We start from the raw sequence: 17,822 nt of genomic DNA on the forward strand, positions 1-17,822 counted from the left end.
TTTCTTCGTTACGACGCCCGAGTTTTAGACACGACAGTATAATTTTTTTTTTTTTTTTTTTTTTTTTTTTTTTTTTTTTTTTGGCCAAAAAAAACGTGAAAACAATTTTGCCAAAGTTTATTGTCAAATTGTTCGATCGATCGAAGCTGGACGGGACGAGATCGGAGAATAATTAACGCAGGTGTGTGATCGATGGGGCCTCGCTCGAATTCCTCGATGATTTCTCTCCGAGCAAAGTCCCGAACGAGACGTGCATCTGCGTATCACAGCTGTGTCCCGAACGGCACGTGCATCTTCCCCGTTCTGACGGGAAGGAGATCGCGGGCATTAAATCCCGGGGGAAGACAGACCCGTGTCGGGTGTACGTCGGTCTCGTGCCGAGGCAGCTGGAAGATACCGCGTTTTTTTCATCTCGGGTAACAGCGTCGTTTTTGCTGGCGCGCGAGAAGACGTGCCCGGCACTTTGCGGTCGATTCATCTCGTTATATTGGTACGTCATAAGATACGACCCTTTTCTATGTACGCGAGACGACGAGTCAAGGATCTCTTCTTCGGAGAGAATCCGAACGCGTATGATAATCCCGTCTTTGCGCATCTTCGAAGAGAGAGTTCGTCTATTTAGGAAGCGTATATAGGTACTCGACGTTTCCTTTTTCGACGAGAAGAGAGACAGGAAGTCGCGCACAAAGCGCCGAAGAGGATCCTCAAGTCTTCAAATGACTCACGTAATTGACCAACGTTCTATACGCGCGGCCGCGGTTCCTTACATGGAAATTCGCGATCGCGCAAATATTTCGGTCGGAAATTGAATTCAAACGCGACGATACGTAACGGGTCACGTACAAATGGAGACAAACCGGATCATCGGATACGGAAATCGCGCGGAATAAAAGTTGTCGGGTAGATTCTGGGACGACAAGTGGCAGAAGAGAAAAGCGCATTGTGGTATGAGAACGGGACTTTAATAATAGCGTCGCACAAGTGTATCAAGCGCGCTTGTTTGAGAGAGAGAAAGAGAGAGAGAGAGAGAGAGAGAGAGAGAGAAATATCATGAGCCGCTTTCCAGCCATTTACGGCGTCGAGGAGCAATTTAGAATAGGAAACTCATTCGACCGGACGGGACTAATTAACTTGATGAAGTTGTTACGAGTCGGGCCGAGGTAGCCCTTCGTTTTGAATTAACGCGGAGAACTATCGATGAGCAGCGTGTGTGTGATTCCGCTTTTTTTTGTGATTATTTATAGAGCCGGCAACGGTGAGAACGAACGCCTCTCCCGGCCGCGACGAAGAACCTTGAACCCCTCGTCCGGGTTGGCGCGAGTGCGCGAGCACGAAGAGCGATGTCGCAGGAAGATGCCGAAACAGAAACAAGGCCGAAACCGTATTGCCGGACGCTTTGTTCGATTACCATCTTACAATTAGCCATTTCCGGCTCGAACATTGTTTTATGCGCGTAATAATATGTTAAAAATTTCATCAAACACTCCAAATAAAATAAAAAATAACAATTAATGAAGAGTCTCGGCTCTTAGAAGTTTAAAACTTATTAACAATAATAAAAATGTGATAACAGGTCAAATTCGAGCAAATAAACTGGAGTCTTAGACTCCAAGTCAGAGTCGAAATATTTCGCTGACTAATTGTAATATTTTATTTTAATTTCTATTTTAATTAAAAAATGTGTATGTTTATTTGCTTGAATTTGATCTGATTGTCACATTTTTCTTGTATTTACAACACGAGCGTTACTCGATTATTACTTAATTAACAATAATTTGACGGTCATTGAGAGCCTTACACTGGATGTACGTTGCGAAATAAATTTTATTTATTTATATTTCTTTGTGTAAATATTACGCATAAATTTTGAATTGAAATTTCAACTCAACTACATACAAGATGCTGTATTTGCACCTCGTATATGATAAATACCCTTATTACCCTTTTATTTAAAATAAAAAATATAAAAATGTTTGTGAGAATTGATAATGATGTATTTTTAAAATTGCCAAAGCGGAGGCGCACGTGAGATCGACTTATACGTGCAGTTAACCGAGTGCAGCTCGCGAATGCACTCGGATAACTTAATTGCTTCCGGAAGTTCGGCTCGCAAATCGACGCGTCGTTGCCCTCCACGACAGGTGTTACGAAAGTAATGACAGGTTACGCGCATTATTACCGCTGCACACGGTATATATATCATCGGTGTTAACTCTCAGCGAAAATCATTCGTGTTGCACGCGCGATAATTGTGCAAAAACTTTCAAGTTTTTAGCTTAAAATAAGCGCGATGAAAATTTGGACGAAAATCGGCGAAAAACAAAAAAAACTACGAAGGGTGACGAATTAAACGTTGCTCGGACATTGCGAGCACCGTTACGAGTACGGTAATTTAAATAAGCGGCTATAACGAAGGCTACTCTCATGTCCATTTTTCCGCGTAACGGAGACACGACAGTCACCCGTCGTTGGATTTAAACGCGACGAGGAAAAAAAACACCCACGTTCCCGCAATTTTCTCAAGCAAAGGGACTGTCATTTCGTGCGCTCTTGCAATTTTAATGTTAATGAATGTCGAACGCCACATCTCCGACGTCAAGATTTTAAATAAAATATAAAGTTTTTTTACACCCGGTTGTTATAAATAATGCAAGTCTCGCGAATAGATACAATCTCGAGTACCGAACCCTCAGAAGTACGCTTGCACGCTACGTCGGAGCCTATTCTGCTGCTGAAAGCTCCTGGAATACGCGCAGTAAACCCCAGTAATTCACTTCTGGGGCGGTCGCCAATGCGCTTTATGCGCGTTCCGTTCTCGAACGGAGCCGATCGTGATCGTTCAACAGTGAAACGCTTCTCCTGCTCTCGTGGTTACGAAATCTCCGAGAGATCGAAAACTTTATAAACGCGCACCGCAGAACATCGAACCCTCTCGATGCGCGAAACGATCCGACAAATTGCGACTGGCAAAAACTGCGTGTAGCTTTTATCTTTAAAAACAAAAAAAAACATCCAGGAGTTTACACTGAGTGTGCTCGTAACACTCGACCAGTCGTCTAAAAATAGACAGCTCGCCGACGAACGGCGCTTATCGACCGGGAGCCTATTAATCGGCTCCGTTTTCAGACCGGTTTTGGTTGGGAGAAACTGTTAAAATCTTTAGAAATAATATTTTAAGTAATAAAATATTTGTTTTAATAGAAGACTATACACAATTATTAAATAATGAAACAAACTTTTCCGTTTATTTTACTTATCGTGTTTAGGATTAAAAATTAAAAACTTCGAAAACTTTTTAAAAATAATGTTTTTCTCTCCGAAGCTTCGATAGGTCTGAAGAAAATGTCAGAATAATATATGCGAGTGTGTATGGCGATATCGGTACGCTGTTCTTGGCGTTTACTCCTGTTATCGTCGGTGGCATGGGAGCGCGCGGACTTTTATCGCAACAACAACGTTACTCACCGGTCGAATAGCACGGTCATTTAACGATTATCAGACACTTTGACGGAATCACTCCGAGACATCGCGCGATATAACCCAGGCGAAACAAGTTTCGTATCGTATCGTCGTTCCGTCCGACGAGCTTAACATATCCGACCAATGAAACGACGGTACTCACGGGCACTCCGGGACCACACGATTCAAGCCTTCCATTAATCCGTTTCGGAACTTCACAAGCCGATTAAACGGTCTATCAGCATCGCGCAGAGGAACATTGCAATTCGCAATTTCGACAAACTCAATTATCTAATATTCCACAAACGACGGAGAAACCGCTTGTACTCATGCTTGAGCGATCGATATATTATTCGTTTTATAATCGAGTTAATACGCCTATCTCCGGCGGTAGTTTTTCTTCTTTACGCGTGACACGCACGCGGGTGTGAAGTCGTAAAAATTAAATGAATAACTATAGCAGTCGCTACTATAAACCGATCGCGATCGTAAAACTATCGCCACGGTCACGCGTCGAACCCGGCGACGGCGTCACGCCGTTTATTTTCTATTCGTAACACGAGACAAAGCAGTTACCACACCCTGGCTACGCGTGCGCGGTTTACGCTTAAAACACTTGTATCACGTGTCACGTAAGACGCCGCGCCGTAGGTACGCGTGCCTCATGTTGAGCGAGCTGCATCGCTGCAGAATGTCAGTCTGTCGGCATTGGTGGTTTTCTTTTTTCAGTGTAAAACTACGTTTTGTTTTTGCAACACATCCGTTACAAAATGATGAACGGAAGACTAATAAAACATTTATCTTCGTTCGGAATAAAATATTTGTACGTCGTGGACAGTAAAGTAGTAAATATTTCCACATTCCCCCGGCGAAATGAGCATTTAGTTCCCCAAGATAATTGGTTTGTCAAATTTGTTCAAGCAATAAATTAGACTTAACACGACTCCGTGTCTTAATGCGCAAATACGAGCGCAAACGTGACCTCCTCCTCTCCGGCATCGAAACCGGTGGTCGAAACGTTCTTAACCGGGGAAGTAGCACGTTGCGAAATTCCGCCATTAAAACGCGAGAGGTTTACGGCGGAGGTAAGGTAACCAATATTCACGAGCGAGTTAAAAGCAGTCGTACGACGACGATTCGGCTGGAAAAGAGCGCGTCCTGTCACTTACGAGTCATGAATATTTACGCAAGCCCCCCCTCGAGGATCCTCCTCGTAACGAACGACGAGCGTTAAAGATTCGGCGATCGGTCGTGTTCATAAATCGCAGACGGAAGAGATGCTCGTAAACTTGAGGAAATAGTAAACGAAAAAAATGGTGATCTCTTCTCTCGAGCGTCAAGGACCAGAGGGATTATCTTTCGCAATATTTTATTCTCTCGTGAGAAAACACAACCTCGTTTGAATATAAATTTTGTTTTTCATTACAAAAATTCGAGATAATTTTTATGATTATTTTATTGCTAAATATATTAAAGTTTTATCATAATTAAATTCTTTGGTGTCTCCACTTAATTTGCGCGTGTGTAGTATCGTATTATGTGCTCGTGCGCGCCTAAACGTACATGAGACTCAGCCGAGAGACGCGCACGAAAAACAGGTTGCATACGCCAGGCGCTTACTCACTCGAGAAAATTACGTTACGCGCATGATTCTAACAACAAGCGACTGTATTCAATGATTTCTTTATCTTTAGCAGTACGTAATTCTCTCTTACCTGTACCGCGCTGTTGAGGAAACAATTGTTCTGCCCGGGTCCGTTGAGCAAACCCTTCGTGCTGGTGAAACTGCTGTTGTGCTCGCGATGCGGCGATTTCTGACAATTCTGTCCCTCCGCCGTCTGATTTCCATGATGGCACTGCGCAGATTGCAGATAACCGGCGAAGTCCACTGTGTCCTGGGATGCAGCCTGCTGCTGCAATCCCATTGTAGAGGTCATTTTTAATCGATCAAAATATAGCCATCTAAAAAACATTTACATAGAAACAATCGTTAGTTGCGACATTTCATTCTTTAATGAAATAATCAATTTTTTCCGCGAACAGCTAAATTTCTTAAATTAAATATACGTGACATAGAGATATAAAAAGATAATTTTTTTTTTTTTTTTTTTTTTTTAGATGACAGTCAACCGATATCGAAATATTTGAAGTATTATCGAGTCGCGCGCGCTCGAGAGGATGCTTTTATTACGCCTCGAGCTGCGTCAGTGAACTTCGAGTCTTCGTGTTCGCGGGAACTCGTAAAACCAAGTCAGCGAAGAAACTGCGAAGTGTAATTACAGGGGTAAGATCGGAAAAATCAGTTACGAGAGCGCGATACGTAAAGTTTTATGATCCGTACGTCCGAAGAAATCAATTGCGCGCGCGCGCGCGCGCATGTTGATTGCTTCCATTTTCGATTTCCCTTCTTAATGAAACAAAAAAAAACAAAAAAAAAAAAAACATCCGCATTTCTCGCATTCCCCGAGAAAAGAAAATCTCGAGGATCCGCTCGAGAGCGAGGAGACAAATATCGTCTGAAGTAGCGGCGGGTAAAATAAAGGAAAAAAGAAAAAAGCGGAATCATCATAAAGAATCGTGTAAAGGTGAAACGTGCGACGGAAAAGGGCAGAGAATTGCCGCGCTAAACGCTACTACGACCGAGTGGACGGCGTTAATTTCAAGGAGCCGAGCCGGAGAGTGGTCGAAGAGCGGCGTATACGTGCTTGAGAGCACGCCTGGCGCCAGCAGTCCCGTCTTGACTTTCAGGCCTTCCAATACACAATATACTTCTCGTCACACGTTTCTTTCCCCGACGTCTCTCGCCCCCGCTGTTGCACTTATCGCGAAGTCAACGAAGCAAGCCGGCAAGCGCGGTTGAATATTTTGTCTGTATATACTTTTCCACGCTCTCGTGATGATGAGAAAAGTTACCACGATCTTGCGAACCGAGAAAATTCGAGAGAACTGAATTTTCTCTCGAAAACCCATCCAACTGTTTAGCTGTCTATCAAAACCGTCATTATTCGAGGGAAGTAACAAGCGGAATATCGAGAGAATACGGCGATATACGTCTGTCGCATTGGTTGGAAGAAACGTAGACGTACCATCAGTTCGGGAAATGGAGCACAATGATGATGACTGACAATTCATCGATTTGTCGATTCGAAACAACAGATCAAGCGTAAAACATGCGATCGTAATTGCGCAGACCGGCGTCTGTTGCGGAGAAGAGTGTTTCACAGCGGATAACATTCATCTCTATAGTCGGCCATGTGCGAATGAGCAGCCGACCAGTTGACCTCTTCCTCTTCCCCCGTATGTGTGTGTGTCACGTCCTGCGTTTCCTGTCCTTGGCAAAAGGAATTTCCATTTATGCGATGCGAATCGTACCGGTTGGTCCGGGGAACGCGCGATTTCACGCCTCTCGAAGTCGCGATAGTGCGCAACGCAAAATCGGCTATTGTCATGCGCGGATCTAATTTTAGATAGCGCCACTCGAGAGGGGACGAGTATCCCGACTACCTAACATATATCAAACGCGCGCTAATTTTTCAAACTAACGACTTAAAAAAAAAAAAACAATTCATAAATAATTCAAGACAACGATTTTTAGCCAATGAATAAACAAAGATCGCGTATTTGCACGAGATTGGTTTTACATCAATTTTGCCGTGTTCAAGACCAATCTGTAACCAGTGTCGTACTAATGCTTTGCGGGTCCCGAAGCGCAGAGAAATTTCTTAAACGACGTTCGCGTCCCCCGCCGTGTACGTGTTGCGCATACTAATGTGTGTACGAACCTCCGTTTGTCTCGTACGGTAATTTACGTAAGTGTATTTATAGACGTGCGCTACGTTCTCCCGTGTCGGTTTCTTTAATATTCAACGTACAATGTTTATATATATTCTAACACGTTTATACATATTTGTTTCAATTTTTAATCAATGATACGCGATCAAAAAAACAAACAAACAAAAAAAAACAAGACCATGAATAAACCAGGAAACTAAGATCTAAGATCGCTCGAATAGTAGAAAAAAAAAGAAGATGAGAAAGAAAACATCGGGGAAATTACGACTTCAAGTTCGAACGTAGTTATTTTTGTTTCGGTGATTCGCGACGCGGTCCCGTCGGAATGTCGAAGAAATGTTTCGCGCGCTGCGCGTCGCACCTCGTCGAAAAAGAAAAATATGCAAAATAGGTCGCGCTGCGAATCCAAACCCCGAGGATTTTGACGCGCGGAGTCGTTTGGAGACCGTCACGCCGGTTGTAAAAGTCGAGCGTACGCGCGCAATAAAACCGGCAAATGACCGGAAGGCCAAGTTTCAGATTCCGGTATTATTCAATGATTTATTCAGAAGGATTTCTCTTACGGGTGCTTCTTTTTATTTTTTTTTTTTTTTTATTTTTTTTTCACGCGGTGTTTTATTAAAATTCACATTGCTTGATTTTGACGTGACAAAACTTTTCCCACATATTGTGGGTCCGTTATATGAACAAGACGTTTTAATTTACATCTAATTTTGCCGAGAGAGACGAGTTTCTTTCGCGTCAGCATATTGTCGCGGCGAATTGCATCGCAGCGCGTCGCGTTTTGCGAGCGCAAACGCGACGAAACTTCGTTCCCCAGCAGCAACAATCGCGGCGCACAATTAAATAACGCGCGAACGTTAAAGCGCGGAGAAAGAAAGTCGTGGTGAAAGAAAGCGACGTCAGCCACATAAAAAAAAATAAAAAAAAATAAAAAAACAAAGAAAAACACGATGAAACGTTTGTCATTTCTTCGGGTGTTCCCTTGCAAAAATATAATTCGCTTTTCGATATTGCGGTTCGCGCGACAGCCGCGGAATAATGAGAGAAAGAAAGAGAGAGGGAAAGAAGACAGAAGAGAGAATAATTTCTGCAGAAATAATAACTAGACATTAATTCAATGGAGTATCGAATAAAGAATTTCGTTGAATACTCTAACGTTTATTGCGGCTTGTAATTTTTAACAATCGCGAAGGTTTATTTTTATTATTATTTTTTTTTTTTTTTTCCGCGACTATTTGAAACAATTACGGACCATTTGTGTGCAAAATACTCGTGTGTTCTCTGGAGAAAAAGAGAAAGTCCAATAAAATTCCAGATGTTACATTCGCGCGAAATATCGGTTTTGTTCGCCGCTCGTCACACGCGACACAGAGAGAAACACACGTGATACAGCGGCGCATGTACTTCGCTACTTTTAGTTTCAACGGAGCGTTCTCTCTCTCTCTCTTTCTCTCTCACTCTCTTCTTCGCCGAGAGTGTCTCGTTTGTTAAAATACGAATGAGATCCCGTGGATGTATTTTCGCCGCCGCGTAAACGTCTGCGAATTAATTATGAATCACATTGTACTTGGCGTCCGTGCGAAGCGAGTTAACGTGAGTTAGTTCCCGGTTTATCTGCGCCGGGTTTCCCTCGCAAAAGCGGCGATTATTGCGGCTCTATATTTACGTATGTGCGAACACACGGCGCGCGAGTGGCGTGTACGAAGAAGATGTTGTACTTTGCGGAGAAGGGAAGGTCTCCGTACGATTGAAAAAAACGTCGGTGAGAAATGACGTTGCTGGTGGAATCGGATGAATAATTGAAGAAGCGCTCTGGCGATTAAAAAAAAAAAAATCACCCACGCAATTTTTCACGAACCGTGTATAACGCGGCGTTGAGATTAAATTGAAACTACAAATCGAACGCGGAACGCCGGGAGAAAATTGCCGGCTAATCGAATGAAGAATTATCGGATCGAATGCGCACGGGAGAAACGTATCTCTGAAAACGCGAACGAAGCTATAATAGCCTTCTTCTACGGAATATATAGGACGCGCGGAGACGCGAAAACAAACAACTCGTACGAGAGACACCGTGAACGATTGCGATAGAAAAAAAACAAAAAAAAAAATTCTGAGCGAGAGGAGGCGTTGCGTGTGAGATATAAGAAAAGAGTCGCTTCGAAGCTCGAACAAACGAAGGAAGGAAGGAAGAAGACGAGCGTGATTCCCGTACGCGAAGGTGATTGACACGGCGCGTATCTCCCCAGATTTTGCGATCATTTTTCACCGCAAGGGATTCGGGGATTTTCCGACTCTATATGTAACCGTGTGCCGTTGAAATTTTTCGCGTCACTGACACGCGGAGTGATCAATAAGCCGCCAACTAGCGGCGCATCTATCAAATCGTGGATTTGATAGAAGCCTCGGCGATTAAACCGCCTGGAAAAGTTTCGACGTGAAATAGCTTCGTTCGATCTAAACGCGAGGGGAAAAACAGTTGAGAAAAAAGCAATCTATGTAATTGGATTTTTGAAATTTCGAAAAAAATTTCGCGATTCTCAATACGAAGCTTTGATTTTTGTTCGAAACCGAATCACGGCACAATTCGTCTTTACTCGCGAGCAAAAAAAAAGTGGACTCGGATTTCGTTCGTCTTCCTTTCTTCGTGCTTCCCGAACGAAGGTTTTAGGTCCGAATACGCCGATTACTGTAATTTACCGGAGGATCCACAGGTGCGCTTTTGTACTGGCACGTTTTTCTTTTTTAACAACTCGCCAGAGAGACGTCATCCGAAATTCTCGGAAAGCTATTTTTTTGTACGATACTACCCGATCGTAAGATAATAACATGCGATCGGTAAGCCGCCGAATCACACGCGCGAATGTGATACAGGTGTATTAGAAAATGACCGTCGATAATCATCTCGTCCATCGGCTCTCAAAAATATCGAAAAGTCAAATTTCACATTTTGTATCTCAACGCGCGATTGAAAATTACGAAATAAATTTCTCGAAACACTTCGCGTTCGAGAAATTGCTTCGAATGACGTTCGATTGTTTGAAACATTTTGTCTGACAAAGAGAATGTAAGCACGTATCGAGGAATACTTTCATCCAGGCGTCTTATTCTCGTTCCTCTCGGCGTTGGCGATCGAAGAACGCCAACCTCGCGTATGCATAAACTCGCGCATTTTTTCATTCAAAGGTGCACCTGCGTACGAAGTATCGTATGTTAACCGAGCTGCGCATCGCGCCGCTTGCGGTCTTCGTGAAAAACTTGTCTGACTGGTCATGCATAAAATGCATACCGAGTCTATTGACACGGAGGACCAACAGTAGCGCAGCACGAGACTTCGACGGAGCACGAGACTGCGGTGAAACGCACGAACTATCGATAAATTGTCCTTTTGCAATGCAACAACATACCGCAGCACAGACGGAAACGTGCAAACATATCCTCTTACCGTTGCCCGAAGCGAAAACCTTTGGTTTTATGTTATTATATTAAAATTTATATTTATATTAAAATTTTTACACTTTGTGAAATTTAAATTGTTAATTTCTATAACGATTCCAAGATTGACCGAATAACAAGATGAAGGAGAAGCAAGGAGTTGAAACACGGTTGATTTTGTTTTTTATACAAATTTCGTATTTATTCGATAAAATTTACATACAGTAGAACTCCAGTAATTTCGAACACTACAATTTCGACTTCTCCTTGATAGGCGGGCCAATAGTTTCCCCCACTATTCATGATTCCCCGATATTCTTGAGTGACCGCGCAACTCGTAGAATGCGCAGATAATAAAGAGAGAAACACGATGACTGTCTATCTTTCGTCTCTTGCTACCAGTTGGTCGCTGGAAGAGGAAAAAATGGAAGGGAAAGAAAATAATTTCGAATTCTAGGAAGAATCAGTCCCACGTGCTCGAAATTACTGGAGTTCTACTGTATTTATTATTAATTCGCGAACGAATATGTTCATTCATAAAACTGCGTTGCGCAACGCGTTTAATTTAACTCGTAGTACGCCGCGTCGTAAGTTATCTACATAAGAGTCGACAAAAAAACACGTCACATACAAAACCTGACAAATTAATCGTAATCAGATTGCGCGATAAAAACACAAAGAGGGAACAACATGATGTGCTTCGATCACTTTGGCTTCGTGCTGAAGCAGGTCACACAGGTGTGCCACATGCTAAGTAAACACTTAGCTAGCCTTAAAAGATAAACTTCCTGCGAGACGACAACTCGACGACTGACCCAATGCGCACACTTCCTTGATGCGTACATACACCACGCGTAACGTCACCTGCGTGACGTATTATACTCGGTATAACTGTCACGCATGCAGAATTATGTGAAATGGAAAAATAATTAAAAGTATATATATTTCTGGTATAAGTTCTTATCATTGTATAAGAATACAAAGACAACATTTAAGAATCGTGTTTCAAGCAACAAAACACTTTGTATCACATGTCGGATAATTTTCTGCCTGGGTTTAAAGACACTTTCCGATGAAATTGTGCCTAAACTAGGGTAATTTTTATGATTTTTGAGAAAAGTAAACAAAGTAATTAGGTAAAAAACGGCTCGAAAAAATAAAAACTAATTAAATCAGATCAAAGAGCCGGTAATTCAACGGGTGATGATCGTTTCTTTCAAAAAATTTTAGTAACTCACGTACGTGGCGCGAATGAACGTTTCGATCAATGATTCATTTTGATCTTCATCAGCAAGAAAAGTCTATATGAACTAATCAGCAACAACCGTTATGTACAGCAAAACAGGAAAGTCAATAACCAATGTACATAAAAAACAAATTATCTAAGTATTGGAATGTCGTTAATTAGATGATTAGCAACTTATATGTAGTTTTTATGCCGCCGACACACAAAGATAACGGGACTGAGAGATACAAGACATGCGAAATGTTTAATCATTACCCGTTGAATTACCGGCTCTTTGGTCTGACTTGATTATAATTGTAAACAAAGTAATAAAAGTTTTTGGAACTTTATACTGTAGGACAACGCAAACAATTGTTTTGTATTTAATTTTTGCGCACTTGTGTCTTTGATACGTCTCGAATGCTGCATTGCCCACTTTCAATATAAAAATACAATTAGACAATGATTGGCGTATGTTCAAACAAATGGGTGCCGTCAAAAGTGACTTTTTACGCATCCAAAAATGTCCATAACTCTGTTCTTGATAGCAACGCAGCATCCGAGATCAAACGCACAAGCGCATAAAATTAAATAAAAACATTTTTGTGCCCTATAATTGTTCTACAATAAAAAAACTTGTATTACTTTACGTTGTTTACTTTTTTCGAAAAAAAATCAAAAAAGTTACCTTGAGTCGTGATTTCACCGGAAAATGTTTTTAAGAGCAAATTTTGCTGTAATGACAGATAGCGACGGATTACTGACGAAACAATTAACGTCAATCCATAGCGACTTTATTGCTCATTTTTTTTTCAAGCGGCTCGTTAATTGCGACGTAACGTGCTTTATTGTGAGCACAAACGTGCAACCCTCACAACTACTACTTTGCACCTTCGAAGACCACCGATGGAATGTCGGGGTTTCGTCCGTGGTGATAATACAGCCGGCTGATTATCGCGAGGGCCCCGAAGCCCCTGGGCCGCTTAAGTTACATCGTAATGACGGCCACCCGGCGAACCGGTTGCGGCCCCGGGGCCCTCTTAGGACCTCCCCCCGTGCCACTGCACTTATTTGGCCCCGAGATCGCCCTCCATCACTAACCCGATCCCGAAGCAGACGAAAACAAGAAGAAAAGAACGCGCGTGCGCGCGCGCGCAAACGGGCGAGCGAGGAGGCGGAGAAGAAACCCGCAAAAATTAACCACTCGCTCTCGCTCGCACCTGGTCCAAGGATGAAAGCACGCGGTCGGTGAGACTGGCTCGAGACCCTTCACCGTGTCGAGAGAGACTCCAACTCGACAAAGTTTTCTAGACGTCTGTTCAAGCGAAATTTAATCGCGCGTGGTTCAATAAGCGAAAAAACAAATTATTCCGGATTCTTACGTTGCGATTAATGTTTAGGTAAACTTCTCTTCAAAAAGAAATCATCGCGATAAATGTCCGTATTTTCGCTCCCTCTCTCCCCGTTCGTGATTTTTAATTTGTTTTTTTTTTTTTTTTTTTTTTTTTTTTTTTTTTTTTTTTTTTTTTTTTTTTTTTTTTTTTTTTTTTTTTTTTTTTTATTTCGATGAGAGAAAACGAAGAAAATGTGCGCGCGATTTTCTTTCTTTTCGAAATAACGCGTTGATCGTGAGCATCTCCGGGGGTGAAACATATTGTGCTCGATAACCGCACTTCCATTTTCCAAAGAGATGCAATAGCGCGATGCGCCGAGGGCTGAATTTATAAAGCCGACGATAAATCTATCGGCGGCAAAAGCTGACCGATATCGTGGCCGTTTGCCAGAAGCGTCCTGCGGCAAATCTTGTATTATACAGTCGCGCGCAAGTCTTTCTCTCTCTCTCTCTCTCTTTCTCTCTCTCTGTCTCTCTCATTCACACACTTACTCGCTCTCTCATTCGAGCGAATGAACCGTAAGAACCACGATTTATTTCAGCACCGTCGTATTTTTTCCTCTGTTTTCTTCTCGAGTTGTTATTTTGCGGCCCACAAAACGCAGCCCTTCGAGGCGAGTCCTCAAGGCCGGACGTGCTTCCTTCTCGTAAATAAGAAAGTTTAAATACTCTTCACAAAATGTCTTCTATTGTTCTTGCATTTTATTACGTGAGCGAGGTCGAGCTTCGACGGGTTCATTTTTAAAAAAACGCAAAACAATTATGAAAAATAAACTCAACCCTCCGCCGCGTTTCTAAAAAAACGCGGCTTCGAAATTTTTCTCGTAATTATTAATCGAACACATTCGTCCATTTCTTTCGAAACAATGTGCAACGACACCGCCTCGCTGATGACAACCAGTTCGCGATAATTTCTACTGCTCGTTAAAACCTACTCTACCAAATGAGACGGTTGCATGCAGGACAAATTGTAACATAATATTCTTAAAATCGTAACGTAATAACGATGTTGTTTGGTTGACGGTATTTGCCTAATTAATATCACAGGGCGTCGCACTCCCGTAGGGAAAAGGTAAATGGGTGGGTTGTTCTGCGGATTGTCGGTCGCCAGAACGGTCAGTAATGTGCGCGCAGACCGTTGAAACAACACGTGCTGCTTCGTCGTATTTAATTTTCCATTTTTTGATATAAATAAAAAATAAAAAAAACTAATTAACATCAACATCGATTGTCCGCGAAGTAAGAAAAATGTTAAGCAATTGTGCGCATTGAAATTCTCAAAGTGCTGTTATATAATTAAGTGACAAAAGTCTCTACAAAAACGACGCCATGTCTCACGAGTACAATATGAAATTTGTTCGCGTGGAACACGCGTATTTGCCCGTGCTGACGAATCTCAATGTTGTGACAACAAACCCGACGAAAATAAACGTCATCGTACCGATCATACCCGAAAACGCGCGTCAAATTATGGACGCCACGCTTCTGGCCACGGGCGTAGTTCTGAACATCCTTCTCGGTCTCGCGATCACGTCGAATTCCTCCATGCGCACTTCCGCCAATTGCTACGTGATAAGCCTGGTGTTTGCGAATCTGGTGATTCTGCTCGAGCCGCTTCAGCAAACGCTCCGCCGGACCTTCCACGTGGATCTCAGAATAAATCTCGACTACGTCTTCTTCGTGACGTTCGCCGCGTCGATCTTCACGTTAATTCTGTTGAACATCGAGATCTACATCACCGTCAGCTACAAATCCTCGTCCGTTCGCAATACGATCCTGAAGACGTCCACCGCCGTCAAAGGCGTTCTAATCGTGTGGATAACGTGCGTCACGATGTCGGCCGTGGAGCTGCACATGTACGACTTCTTCGAGAAGGAGATCATGTACGACATCTACGTGTCGTCCACCGTCATGTTTCTGATATTTCCGTGCCTCATTTTCGTTCTGCTCGACTGTTTCATGCTGTACGATCTGATAATGTCCAAGTCGATAGACGGGACGTGGCCGGGACGGGACATCGAGCGCTTCATTTTTCTGGGTGAGTAGGGAGAGAAGGATACGTACGCGCACATCTCGTCGAATGACATTTTTTTTCTGACACGTCTTGTGTTACTCCCGTCAAAAATTTGCGCGCGTTGCAGTCGGCGTCACCGTTGGATTTTTTGTAACCATGATACCGTATCGATTGGCGAGAGTCCTCACCCTTGCGACGAACGTTTGCTGCAGCGACGAGACGATAGAAATTGTCTACACGATGATGAAGACGCACCCGACGATCATGCCAGTAACGTGCTTCGCGACCGCGCGTGAATTTCGTCAAGTAATTGAATGTTTTTTTTCTTTTTTTTTTTTTCTTTTTTTTTGAAATTTTGTGGATTTTACGAACGAACGTTCGCGCTGTCTAATTTTTACGTGTGTTTTTCAGATGACACTACGTTGCCGACGATGCGCGCTTGAAATCAAGCAACGCGTGTAATTTTACTATACCGTAAACAAAATCTTAGACGTAACGCGTTGCTGCAATCTTTGTTCGCCGCATGAGATGACACTTGTTATGAAAAGTAACAAGCGTCGTCACACCGACAAATGTCTCTCTCGCGTATATACATATATATATATATATATATATATATATATATATATATCCGTACACTTTTGAATAATTTACAACTCCTGAGAAGAGAGAGAACTTGAGATTCACGCGTGCAGTAACCAAGCACATCCGTTCCTCCCGTGGGAGAAGAAGCGACGAGAGAAACGCACAGAGTCAGCACACAAATTTTCGAATTCACCGAGCTCTCTGTATGCAAATTAGCTTCTTTTTTTAAGCCTCTTATACCAGCTAAGCAAAAATTAAACCGGCGTTGTATTTACAATATAACCGCTGTTTGTAAAGATAAGAAGAGATACACATCTTGTATATATTTTTTGTGCGAATAAAAAACATGATTTTTTTTAATTATACAAATGTCTGTTTTATCTCTCATCGCGTATATGCGATATTGTCGCGCGCGTGTTTTTTCATCATACAATTCATCGTCATTTATTTTACTTCATGTGTAACGTTCATATTGTGCAACATTTATCAGATAAAAAAGCGGTGAATGCAAAGAGAGACGTGAAATAAACTAAAAAAAAAAAAAAAAAAGAACGACTGCTACGCCAGCTGCGGTGATTCAAAACAATATTCTATTCATCTTCTACATCGCGTATTCAACGCGCGCGGAAGATTTAATGGAATTAAAATTACATTCGGGTAGAAGACACTTCCTCCGAGACCGATTCAAAGCTTAGCGCGGCGTTTCCTTTCTAACGAGGAATCGCGGTGTTTATCAAATCGAGGATAAAATCATCTGCACCGAGTTGTAATCTCCTCTTCGCGATTAGAAATTCTTCTCGCGATTCGTTTCGTCGCGCGTTTCCCCTCGCGAATTCACAGCAACATCCGAACGAGAGAATGCATCGACTTGACGCTCATCAGAATCATCGAGCGGCGTGTTGAAAAAACAAAAATGACGAATGTCGTCTGTTTGCGCTTGTGGATTTGTGGCGTTTCGCGTGTGTTAATTGTTTGTTTCTTCGCAATAAACGGGACTGAACGGGAAGCGTTTAGATCTAACTGTATTTTCTCGCAAGATTATTCTGATTGTGAGAAATATTGCGAACTTCCGAATTAACAAGGTTACTAATTTCAACCGGTTTCTCTTCCGGAAGACAAACAGTTATAGGAATTAAAATAAATTTTCGATCAGCGGAGTTGTTTCAAACACAGAGAGATTTGCGAAAAACATGAGAACAAACTTGCGGTACTTTGTGTGTGTGTTTTCGATCTACAGAAATAATTCTTCCGGAGCACTGTGGGCGAGACGTGTCCTACGTGTCGCGCACGTTCGTCGCACGAAGAAAAGGAAAATAACGAACAACTAAGAGAATCGATGAACCAGAACGTTCAACAGACGGAGACTTCCGGTTCGACGAATGAGCTAAAAAGTTTTAAGTCTTTCCAAATAATCTCATTTCCTGATGTCCAAAGTTGTTTTTATTCAGCTTTCACAATTCCGTTTCAAAAACAAAAACAATAATAATAATAATATTTTCCAATACAACACGGGTAGAACGAAGATGATTATCTCTACAGTTCTCACAATCAGCTAAACTGATATATTTATATAAATATTGCAAAGTGAGAGAATTCCACTTATTATCACGCGCGACACGCGAACAAAGAAAGTCTTTGTTGTACGGACTTTCTCCGTTGGCTTCCTGTGAGCTTACATCACAGATGTGATTTTTCAGCACTGATTTTACGTGTCGTTTGCGTGTAATTGAGTTTTTCTAAGAAAATACACGGAATTCAATAAAACCGTTTTACTTGAAAAATCAAATTAAATAACGTGACCTAAAAGAGACTAATGTAATGATGTCACGCGAAAATCTCGATTTACGCATCGAAAAGGTTTCTTCAAAGAATTCGCGAACAACGCACGCCTCGTCCTTGTGATTTCGCAACAATAT

General features: G+C 42.2%; 1 protein-coding gene across 2 annotated transcripts in view; it reads right to left on the minus strand.

The window, feature by feature from the left end:
- LOC109858018 overlaps positions 1–17,822 on the minus strand; it is a 63,542-nt gene that overhangs the window by 37,397 nt on the left and 8,323 nt on the right. The window contains exon 2 of one of the 2 annotated variants that reach the window (XM_020434899.1): positions 5,175–5,372. In XM_020434899.1, coding sequence (XP_020290488.1) covers positions 5,175–5,372 — 198 coding nt within the window. Of the gene's footprint in view, positions 1–5,174; positions 5,422–17,822 lie in introns of both variants that reach the window. The other variant, XM_020434900.1, reaches the window with a different exon arrangement.

The sequence above is a fragment of the Pseudomyrmex gracilis genome, unplaced genomic scaffold, assembly GCF_002006095.1.
Source record: "Pseudomyrmex gracilis isolate BER0280 unplaced genomic scaffold, ASM200609v1 scaffold_181, whole genome shotgun sequence".
NCBI lineage: Eukaryota > Metazoa > Arthropoda > Insecta > Hymenoptera > Formicidae > Pseudomyrmex > Pseudomyrmex gracilis.